The sequence below is a fragment of the Lepisma saccharinum genome, chromosome 11 (assembly GCF_977018435.1).
Source record: "Lepisma saccharinum chromosome 11, izLepSacc3.1, whole genome shotgun sequence".
NCBI classification, from domain to species: domain Eukaryota; kingdom Metazoa; phylum Arthropoda; class Insecta; order Zygentoma; family Lepismatidae; genus Lepisma; species Lepisma saccharinum.
The window spans coordinates 63,498,662-63,511,080 of record NC_139239.1 but is presented as its reverse complement, the minus strand read 5'-3'; the positions used below and the strand labels follow the sequence as shown (position 1 = coordinate 63,511,080).

The 12,419-nt window shown below is 37.5% G+C and overlaps 1 protein-coding gene across 1 annotated transcript in view; it reads left to right on the top strand.

Moving 5' to 3' along the window:
- Positions 1-8,897, top strand: part of Sply (Sphingosine-1-phosphate lyase) — a 55,091-nt gene extending 46,194 nt beyond the window's left edge. The window contains exons 9-11 of the mRNA XM_083131255.1: positions 6,148-6,294; positions 7,019-7,139; positions 7,695-8,897. Coding sequence (XP_082987381.1) covers positions 6,148-6,294; positions 7,019-7,139; positions 7,695-7,847 — 421 coding nt within the window. The 3' untranslated portion in view covers positions 7,848-8,897. The remainder of the gene's footprint in view (positions 1-6,147; positions 6,295-7,018; positions 7,140-7,694) is intronic.
- The last annotated feature ends 3,522 nt before the right edge of the window (positions 8,898-12,419 follow it).

The window sequence follows — 12,419 nt, the reverse complement described above, 5'->3', positions numbered from 1 at the left end:
TTTTCCAAATTCTCATTACCATTGTTTTATTATACTTTAATTAACTCTTTAGCTGCGGAATTCTCTGGCACACAATATCCCTTGGCTGCATAATTAAATTTGAAAAAATATTTTTTTTTATAAACAAATAGTTTTCACAATTACATTGCGTTATATATGAGAGAGAACTTACAAAATTCATTCTTGCACTGGAATACCATTCTGTAGTCCCTGGTGGTATGATATTTTGAAATATTTTGAAATTTTGAAAAATTTTGATATTTTGAAAAAAATAATTTAGAAAGAATAATTTTAAAAAATTACATTGCAAAATATGTTATAGAGAAATTACAAAAGTCATTCCTTGCACTGGCAAACCATTCTGTAGTCCCTGATGGTATGGTATTTCTCAAAACACGGGATGACACAGAGTGGTTGAGCGGCATGGAAATTCGTAAGTAGTATCAAGATACTGGGTGGTGAAAACTTCAGTTTGTTCTGCTGTGTGTTCAAATACTGAGTGGGGGAAATATTTGATAAAGCAAGAAAATGGTGTGCTAAATACTGTACCGTCACCAAGTAACTTAGCACTTGCCTGTGTCGAACTTCCCGCACCTAGATCAATGCTGCTTTGCACTCTGCTCCATGATGTTACGGACGGCGGTACAAATTCTTCATCAGACACTACACAATCACTGTCACCAATTGAAGTCTCATAAAAACTGTCGCTATTATCGTCACAATTTAATTCACCTTCTGATTCAACAGTTGAGTAACATCATTATCAGACAAGTGTTGACGACTTGACAAAGCCATGTTGTTTACATTCGAACATGCATTTGAAACTGACATGTCAGAGCACTCAACGCTCGTATTCTAAACGGAGGCGTAATTAGCGACATCATACGGATATAAACAAAACTGCAAGTTCAAATAGTTCCAAATAGTATCAACAGATGTCTGAAGGCTACTAAAAGCGACGTACTGCGGAAATGCGACACCCGCAGCGAGTGGAAGTATGAACTCGCAATAATGCGACTTCCGCAGAGCAAGGCACCTGGCGTGCTGTGCATAAATGTGACGACCGCAGCGAAAGAGTTAAATAATAATAATCACAATTAATTAATAATACTTATAATTAATTAATTATCTAAATTAATACTAATAATACTAATAATACCACTACTACTACTATTAAGTAGTAGAGATCTACATAAATATAGTATTTATGAAAACATTAGAACGAAATTACTTTCTCGTCATTAGACTTTTATCAAATCCTGGGAGCATTTTTTTGTTTCTTTGTTACGAAATAATTGTCTGGTCAACGAGGTGAGACATTACAAGGGTGAAGAAGATCCATAAATACAAGAAAATATATTAAAATAAATTGAAATAATCAAAATATGGAACTCATCCAAGGAGCTGCGATGGTCTGGTCGGTAGAGCGTCTGACAACCACGCAGGCGATCCGGGTTCGATTCCCGGAATTTTTCCGGATTCTTTCCCGCATAAATGTCCCTGATAATTCACATCTGAATTGTCTCGCTGTTCTTACCAACAAAACATTTTGTAATAGTTAAGCTTATTGTCGTTTGAATAATTGTCTAGTCAACAAGGTGAGACATTTTAAAGGGAGAAGACAATAATGGGGGAACCCCCGAATGTATCCTAACCTCCACCCGCATACATTCGAGGGTATGCGCATGTCCCAGTGCCTCTGATAAAAACTGGGACGGCAGTTGCTCGTTTTACGGTTCACCCATTATTGTTGCACACACTACCTTTATTTAAATTATCCTTTACTACAGTACACACATATATATAAAACAAATATAAGAAGAGAAAGAAAAAAAAAAGAAAAGAAAATATATAAGACACATTCATATACATGGTTCCCAATACAGTGATTTGATTATTATATGTAAATTACAAGTCACAATTACACATTACAGTATTGTTAGTGGTCTTCACAGATATCAGCACATAGTTATATTTTAGTATAATTGGGTCATTTTTATTTAGTTATGTTTATTTTATTTCTTTTCACATTCTTTTTCTTGTTTTATGTATGCACTGTGATCCGGATTCCGGACTCCCGGAATCTATAGTATGCTTGATCCATGCCGCAAGACGAACCGCCAAGGACAGATCGCAATAGGTTAAGGACCTTTAGTTATTTGAATTTATTGTTTGGGAGATTGCTCACCCCAGAGGCTAGGTGTTCTTATCCCTGTCGGTTCGTCCTACTCCTCCTATTTCAGTCCATGACTTATGTAGCTTGAGTTGCGTTTGAAATATTTTAAAGTTAATATTAATTGTACAAAAGAATAAATAAGGTCTGACAACAATAAAATAAAAAATAAAATAAAACAATATAGAAAAGCTAAGTTGTCGATCAAAATGGGTACACTCTGATCTTCATTATATGACATACAGTGAATTAAGTTGTTTTTCTTGTTTTTTTTTAGTGTTAGAATTTGAATAAAAAAAATTTAAATGAATAATAATATAGTGCTTGTTTAATTTGATGTTAATTAGTATGGAGTTTAGATTAGACATTGGAATGCCAATGTCACCGGGTGCTGGAATACCAGCATACCATATTTTTTATTATTATTATTATTATTATTATTTTTTATTTTTTTTATTTAATTACTATCTATTTTAACCTGGCTTCCGCCACTCTCAACAAATAATCTTTGTGCTTTTCCCCTAGCATCCGAACAGGACGAATTCTTCTTCTTTCTGCGGCTTCCCGTCTTCCAGTTGATACCACGTAGTGCCTTCTTCTTGATACAGTTGGTGGTGCCTCATTGTTCTTCATCATTCTCTTCCTCCTGCTCGAGGGCCGGGGTGATCCTTTGTCTTTGTATTCTCGAACTTCTCCTAGGTTCTTCCGGTGTTTGTTGCCTGTTTGTGGGGGCCGTGTTACGGTGTCGTGGGTTGAATTTCTTCTTTTCTTCTTTTGAGACTTCGTCAGCCAAGATCTTCAGATTTTGAATTTGCTGCTCGCATAGAAGTGTTCTAATATCAAACGTAGGAAGTTCTCTTCGCAAAGTTTTGATTCTGTCAGTTCTTTCCGGGCAGAAGAAGACTCTATGCTCGGGAGAATCCTCCGTAGCTCCGCAGTAGGTACATTTCGGTTCCAGGGCACTGCCAATTCGGTGAAGATATTTGCCATACGGTCCATGTCTCGTTAGAAGATGCAACAGGCCCCCTGTATAAAATATTTTTGTCTGTGTGCTGCTTCGGACATCCGGGATAAAGGTATATGTCCGTCTCCCATTTTCGGCATTGTTCCATTCCTCTTGCCATCTGTCCAACAGGGATTTTCTCATTTCATGCAGGGTTGGGGTGAAGTTTCCTATACAGGAGATCATTTTGTCTTCATTTCTTTTCTTAAAAAAGTATCTACTCGCCCTCCATTTTACTTCTAAATCTAAAGGGAGATGTCCAGTCAGGGTTAGCAATGCTTCTGTGGAAGTTGTTCCAAACGCGCCTGTTGTTCTTAACAATATTCTTCGTTGAGAAGCCCTGAGAACTCTGACATTCTTTTTCAAAGCTAGACTCTCAAACCAGGTAGAGGCTGCGTAAGTCACAATGGAGTAGTATATTGCTCGGATATATGCTTCGATTGTGCTTGGTTTCAGGCCAAACTGTTGCGATGCCACTCTGGTGAGTTTACCCATCGCCATTTCTGCCTTTGCTGTAATGTTTTTGATATGCTCTCCGAATTTTATACCCTCTCCCATGGTCACGCCGAGGTATTTAAAGTTGACCGATCTCTGTATAGCTGATCCCAGTATCCTAATGGATGGATTCCTGCTGGTGCTAAGATGGCCTTTAGCGATAAGATATTTAGTCTTCTCTGCCAACAGTTCTAGTTTAGCGTCTCTGCACCAGTCTCCCAAGGTTTTTAAAGCATTGTTTGCCTTGCGTTCCACCTTAGCTCTCGAGTCGTCAGCGCAGACCAGGACGATATCATCTGCGTAGGCTATAACTCTGATCACGTCCGGATTCTCACCCAGGGTACGAAGACAAGGTTCTAAGTTAATATTCCACAGGTGAGGACCCAACACTGAGCCCTGTGGGCATCCCTTCGTCGTGGTTTTTGTTAGTTTGTTATCGCCTATCCTCAGGGAGACCCTGCGATTTCTAAAATAGTCCTCCAAAATTTGAAACAGTGTGCCTGGACAATTTATTTTCTTTAAAGTCTGAAACAGGTTAGGCCACCAGAGGTTTGCAAAGGCGCCGCTGATATCAGCGAAGATAGCTACAACTATTTTCTTGTTTGATCTTGTAACTTCCTCCTTCAGGGCGTTTATTGCATCTTCCGTCGATCGGCCCTTTGTGAAACCGAACTGGCTACCTGTATTGCCACACATGGTTAGAAAGTCTTGCAATCTTTTGTTTAACATTTTCTCGAATAATTTCCCTATAGTATTGAGGAGGCAGATGGGCCTATACGACTTTAAACTTTTTTCGTCGTTCTTGGTTTCCTTTTTAATTACGACAAGTTTTCCCTCTTTCCATGACGCAGGGAATTCCTTGCGAATCAAACACAAATTAAACAGGGCCGTTATGAAGTTAATTGTTTCGGGGGCGGATAGTTTAAGAATTTCTGCAGGAATTCCGTCTGGCCCTGGTGCTTTACCATTTTTCATAGTTGCCAATTCTCCAATGACCTCCTCCGGCTCGAACGGTACAATGGGTATGGAATTTGGACATTGTCTGCAGCTTGTTCTAACCTCCTTGTTCTTTTCATTGTCGGTTTCCTCCTCGTCATCCGGCAGCAATCCATGTAGTAGCAATTCTCCTGTCTCCTTCATGTCTCTTGTAAAAGAGCCATCTGGTTTTCTTAGTGTTGTAATACTTTCTTCTACTTTTATTTTATTTGTCATTATTTTATAGGGTAATCCCCACTTGTCCCGTTCCAGGTTGTTTTTAACGAACTTGCACCAGTTTTTGTATTTAAAATCCTTCAGCTCCGCTGCGTAGCGGGCTTTATCCCTGCGATATGCCTCTAAATATACTTCTCTGTTGTGAATATTTGTTTTCTGGTATTGCCTTCTGGAGTTTCGCATTTTGGCTCTAAGCTTGGTGAGATTTGTAGACCAGGGTTTTTTCCGGGTATTGTGTAATCTTCTCGGTGTTGAAGCCGCTTCAAACGTGCTGCGGTAAACAATACAATGGGAAGGCGAATTGGTGACTGTATTCTTGTCCACCTAGCCTTTGTCTATACATTAGCCTCTTATGACGAACCAAGAACTTTATTTAGTTAATTCTCATTGTTCACACACAAAAAAATACATGTTCGTTGAACACTGGTGTACGTAGAGGAGTGGCCGATGGTGTTCCAGCCCCTACCGAAATTTTGAGAAAATCAGAATTTTCAAATAAAAATCGGTTAAGAACTTTAAAAAATCAAAATGTGTAAATGCGAAACCTCTTTTAAAGTGAATCCCGATTAACATTTTTGTCTTTGAATAAAATTTTAATAGACTGAAAAGCTCCAAAAATACGAAATATTTTATTATGCATCCTGCCCTCCAAAACAAAGCCATGTGATATCCACATTTACTATTCCAGCCCCTCCCGAAAAAAAAATATCCTGCGTACGGCAGTGTATTGAACATTGTTGCAAGTGAGATACAAAACAACTTTTTTCTCTTTTAAATCATAGTTAACCTAACCTCATAAACTCATGTTTATTTTCAAGGCATCACTCTGAAAAACGCTCTGTGTTTGGAATGCTGTGCTTTTCTCCATGCTGCATGGAAATAATAATTCAAATTATTATTAGTAGTAGTAGTAGTAGTAGCAGCAGCAGAAGTAGTAATAGTAATATTATTGTCCCAGATCTTTGACTGTGAAAAATTGGTCATTTAATTTTTTTTCACAGCATTTTTCATAATATTTCACAAGCTCAAGGGGGGGGGGGGTTTAAACCCCGTAAGCCCCCCATCCCTTGCGTACGCCACTGATCATGGGTAATTCAGAGATGGTATTTTTTAGAGACTAATAATTACTATTATGCTTCAAATTTTATACAATAGTTTCTGCAGAAATCATTAACTTTAAATTATTTAATATTGCTTTACACACATGCACTTAGTTCACAGAGCTATGTATACAAATATTGTTTCAGACATGTATTATTTTCAGTTTAAGAAAAATTGATGGAATATTTGTGTATGGAAAACCAGACACAACTGTCATTGCCATAGGTTCAAACGATTTCCACATCTACCGTTTGTCTGAAGCCCTCTCAAGTAAGGGATGGAATTTGAACCCCCTGCAGTTTCCTTCCGGGTAAGTGATTGTTTCTTAATTTGCATATCACCTAATTATATTTGTTTTACTTACCTAAGGAAGTAAATGTTTTGATTAAGAAGTAGTTTTGGAAATTGAGGTGAGATCAGAAATTGTCTTGGTAGCTCATTTGTTAGAGCACAAACTTTAAATGTTTGTACCCTGGTTGAACCATATATATCACTAATTTTTGTAAGTGTTAAGGCTGAGCTAATACCACTTTGAACCAATACTTATGCTGGTACTCTTATTGACTCACAACAATACCGATACTTGAACATTGTAATAATTCAAAGTGGATCAGATTATTTATAATTTTACATTTTTAATATGTAAGTTTTTCATTAGAACTAAGTTCTCTCAATCTCAGAGTTTTGCTTTAAAATATTCATAATTTCCCATAAGTTAAATATATAATTATGAAATTTATTTCTCTCCCACAATGTGGTTCAAAAGATAATGAACATTAAGCATTTTACATAATTTTCAGGATAATTAAACTTTGTGAAAGTGTTGCGTGGTATTTTTGGAGATTCTACAAGAGTGAATAAATTCCAACCATTGGTATTGGCTGATGTGGATATATCGGCATCGGTATTGACTCAGATCTAATAAATCTTTTTTTGCACCATAAGTTATTTCAGTTGAGAAAATTTCAATAAAAATGTCATTAATTCTGTCTTTACACAAAACATACTTCATAAATAGTATTTTTTTTCTCCAGTCTCCACATATGCTGTACATACATGCACACATTAGATGGAGTTGCAGATAAATTTTTGGAAGATGTCAGGATGGAAGTTACTGAAATCATGAAGACTCCAACAGCAGGAGTTGATGGAAAGGTATGTTGTCTTTGTGGAGCATGTTTATAATATATGTTTAAGGCTCTTTCTTGTTGCATCTTTATTATATTTTATTATAATTTAATTGGCAATAATTCTGTGCCATCATGACAGTATTGAATGAGAAATCCCCATCATCATCTTTTTCTTTCACACAAATTCTCATTGATATATTGTAGGTTCAAAATCAATCTAGGTATTATCAGTAGTTTAATAGACTTACATAGCCACGAAACTATTGTGAATATCTAGACAACAGCAAAAGCAAACCACACATAGATTCACGTGACTGCTCTAGAAGGAATTCTAAACATATCTAATTTTTCAGATTTTGGAGTATTATAACAGTTTTTCGAAAGGAAAGGGAAATTCGAAAAAAGCTGCCCTGGCATTGGCCAAAGGTCAAGCCGAACCTTAAGTATTAAATTTGGCAACTTTGTAATATTAGAGAAGGGCTAAAGAACTCTTATTCACATCTTTCATAGCATACAATGTCTATTTTCAAATACCGTTTTGTTACACCCCTAATTGTTATATTGATGAATCTCCTTTCAGATGGCGATGTATGGAATGTCCCACAGTATCCCTGATCGATCTGTTGTGGGTGACTTCACCAGATTTTGGTTGGATTCCATGTATTTCACCAAAACTCCACTGGAGGTCTCCAATGGCATTGGGAGCGATTCAGGTTCTGGTGACCATTTGTAAGAATAAGCCTTATCAAAATGTACATTTCAAAGACATACACTTAACAAATATTTCATGTACATATGTGATTTTTTTTTTCAAGTCACTGTGTGATAATGATGAGTTATATTTTTGTGCTTATATGTGGTTTCATTATGCCAAAGAAACAAATTCTTGGATTCTACTGTATACGCTAGTGTTTGTGTGTTAAACTGTGTGTAATATTTGTATTTTGAAAAACTAGATGTGTTATTGAACTTCAAACATGGTTGAACACACATAAAACTGTTGGTAGGGGAGGAATTGCAAAATTCGGTTGATTTTTCTGTTTTTCTCTTATAAATCTTAAGGCTTGAACAAAACAAGAGAAACTTCAGTGAAACTTTTATTTTCCTAAGATAACCTCACACTGTTTCAAAATTAATAGGCAGTTGAAAACATATAACAACCACCCAGTTAATATATCTTCCTCAGAACCAGGCCTAATTTTATTTCCTTGGGTTGTGAAGATTTATATTATAAATTGCATTACTAATTTGGTTCAGGAGAAATGCCTAAATATTTAATGAGTTTTGTTTTACAGGTGCATATGTTCAGATATGTTGCCTGGATGTGTACTGCATGAAATTAAAGGTGTGACAAAAATCAATTTAGATACTGTATATGTTACAGGATGGTTCTTCTTTCTAAAGCAATACTATTATATGTTGAGCAATAATGTGGGCAATAGTGATAGTATTTAATGTTCACCGTGTAAGGTTGTTTGATTTCATTCCGCTTGCTTTCACAATGTACAGTTGTGTGTGTATGTATATATATGTATATTGCATAATTTCCTCATGTTTCATATTTGACAAAATTTTCTACAATGTTCCATTTATTTTCTAAATATATTTTGATTCTAGTAAAAATGTACTTGGGGGAGAGCAAGGATGATTGATAGATTTATTTAAATTGTAATGTCATATCTTTTCAGATCTTGAAAATGGTGACTTCTATTTTGTATGAAGTTTGGTATTACAGGTGTAATACCAAATTTTTATTTTATAATAAATACTTGATATTATTGTATCATTTGAATTTGGGAATATGTAGTTTTTATGTGATAGTGAGAAAAAATTCCCATTACTTGGCAACTGGTAGCAGTGGCGGCTGGTGGTCTGGGTTTATGGGTGTGCACCTTGGCCTCCCGTCCAGAAGAAGTGTTGTTATTCCCACTCAATTATTCCTGCCCGTATATGTATTGCCCACAAACTTAAATTGATCCTTGCACCATTCGTTCCATGAGTTTGATTTTCACTCGTGGTAATAAATCCATAGAAGAAGGGGGACAAATATGGAATACCATTTTGTTTTTGACCATTCAATGGCACATTTTTTGAAGAATATATGTGAGAAACTACCCTCTTCTTCCTTAATTAGTTCTTTAATACAATATATATATATAAGGTTTAGACTACCTAACATTATATTGCAAGTAACATTTTCCTAAAAGTTGACATGATTGCTCCAAAAGAAAATGGAGTACAAATATGGAATACTGGCAGCATTGTGCAGAAAATGAACATATAAACACAATAAACACAATTGGAGTGAAAACATGAAATAAATGAACACTGTAAAGTCACAAATATGAGAAAGTTTCTGAACTGTACATGTCTGTATCACTATGATTATGAGGGCACTATTTACCTACTTACAAAAATCGTAAATGTAAAGTCCATTATCATATCCTGCACTTTCAGTATGAGCCCACATATCACACATTTCGCACTTAACCCATTCTTCTCCACGCTTATCATCAGAAAATTGTCCAAAACAGAAGAGACATTCAGCATCATCACAACTTGGTGGTCTGGCATCTGACATACTGAGATCAGAAGAGTCATCTCGCATGCTGAATATGCAGTCGCATTCTGAGTCGGATGATTCGCAGTCTTTTGGTAATAGCGATTTCCCCTTTTTTCCATTGTTTTTAACAGGCTTTTTCTTAACAGCAGTGGATATTTCAATGGAAGTCTTATATGGTGATGAAGTCAGGATATGAGAGGTCCCTGCTTTCCTTCCCCTACTTCCTTGCCTCTTCTTAATTGCAGGAACAGGTGAGATGTCCCTTGGGGTGGCCACTTCACTTCTAGCAGAAGGTCCTGCTCCATCTTCGAGTTTGGATCCAGATGAAAGTCCATTGCCAGCTACTGTCTCTAGGGTGACGTCATGTGTGGTGGAATCAGTTGTGTTCTTGTTGTGGTCTCCTTGACTACATGCAAGAAAATCTGCACCTGTAAAAACATTGGGATTCACTGGGTACAGTCCTGTCACACGAAACCCATTCACAGCAATCTCACCGGTCTGGCATTTGAGGTATGCCTTACCAAAGAGTTCGGTGATGTCCATGTTTGTCAGTAGCCGAGCATTTAGCGTCATCCAAATACACACTTCCTTGCTGTAGTACGCTTTCAAAGGACTCATGAATGTCCTGTCCAAGGGCTGCATCTTGTGAGTGGAGTGCGGAGGTAGACATAACATGCACACGTTGTTGTCACGAGCCAAATTTATGACATCCAAATTTCTCGAATGGGTGTAATGTCCATCTAAAATGAGAAGGACTGGCGACTCGGCTGATGGTTGTACCTTCTCTATGAAATGATGGAACCACATGGTAGATTACTCTGTATCCACCCTGAGGGATGGCAAGCAGCAATGGATCCTGGTGGAGCTCCACTCATTAGCTGGCTGTTCAGGTTTTTTCGAGGGAAAATTATCATTGGAGGTACAAAGATTCCACTTACACTCATGCATGTTACAATTGTAACAAGTGATCCCCGCTCTGCAGAACTGATCACTCCTACTTGTCATTTCTCTTTCAAAGAAAGGACATGAGCTACCTTACTCTGCACAATACTCAGGCCAGTCTCGTCAACATTGAAGATTCTGTCTGGTGGATAATTCTTCTTCTCCATTTCTTCTGAAAGAAGAGAAAAGAACCTATTAACATTCTCTCGACTGAAGCCTTTGGCTCGATGGAAAGATGTAGGTGTAGGCTTCCGGAAAGAAAACCTGTGTCTGTGCCTCTTCATAAAAAGACACAGCCATCCTCTTCCTGCTCTGTTTCCCAGGAAAGGATTGGGAACGCCATTCCTTGCAACTAACTGAAGTGCCATATGTTGTAAGTCTCTTCGCGTTAAGCCAAAGAACTTACTTTCTATTTACATTGCGTATTGAAGCAATTGCTCTTCAAGATGCGGTGGCAAAACTGTCTTCCGACCAAGTTTCGCTTTTGTCGCTTCATGTGCTGGTAATTCGGATTTAACCAGCATAAATAATGTACACCGTGGAACTCTGAATGTTGTCGATGCTTTGAGGAAACTCATCCTCTTCTCTCGCACCTCTTCAATAGCTTTCTGCATTGCAGTATCATCCCATTGCTTTCTACGTGGTGACATCTTTTGTAGGATGACCAGATCCTTACCAGCAAAAAACAGTACACACACATACGATGACAAACTTTCTTCAAAAAAGGAAAGACATAAAGGACAAAAGTTTTAAAAATAATTATTCTTTTATTTGATGAATCCCCAAAGTATATGAGTGGCATAAAACAAAAATGAAAACTAAATGTATTTAAAATTTGACATATTAAACAAACTACAGTTGTGAGCAAAATTTTGTTGAGAACATGTCACTTACACATTAAGTGTTTAAAACAATTCCAATAACTTCAAATTAACAAATATTTCATAAACTTGACATACAAACAAACCCATTTTCCTCCAGACTTTTCAGTTTCGACTGCACTATAAGCGGCAAAAAAAGGCTGTTAGTTATATCTGTCAACTAATTTTTGTTTAAGTTCTGCAATCAATGCAGAACCTTCTATCACTGAAACATATTGACCCTCTAGAAAGTAAACAAAGTCATTAAAAAGTGCTGCATTGGAATGGATAAAATAAAGCCATATTTCAGATAGGGGCAGAGGCCAGCATAGTCTGCCTTTTACCTACCCGCTGCCCGCTTGCAGGCGAGGACAGGTATACCTGCTTGCCTGCCCACGGCAACGAGTCGACTTCCGTCTTTACCCGGGTTCTTTGTCTTCAAGGTGCTTTGCGCTTACAAGGTAACTGGGCATTCAACAAGACCCGGGCACCTGCAAAACCTGCTGGAAGGAAACAGCCCTCCGGCAGCGTGTCGCTCCAGGTGTTTCATCACCACGTGGACGGCTGCAGCCAGTGTTGCCTACTTACGTAGCTACTAAATCCTACGAAGTCCTAAAAGGAGCTCTCTCCTCCAAGGATAATTTATATACTTAGCGATTTCAGTTCAGCGTAAGCAGTTTTTATCTGATCGCCAGGAAATGCACGCAATATTACAGCTTCATTTATCTAAATGAATGATCGAGCAAACAAAAATCTCCTCACTGAAAACTAATTGTTTTTCATTGCATGGTGCCTTAACCAGGCACGCAGTGGCGCAACCAGAGGGGGGCAGGGGACATTGCTCACAACCTTAGACGGAAATTAAGTCTAGCGGAGGGGTCAGGGTGTGGGTCAAACATTAAAGTACAAGAAAAAACAGGCTAGCAGAATTTAAGAGTAG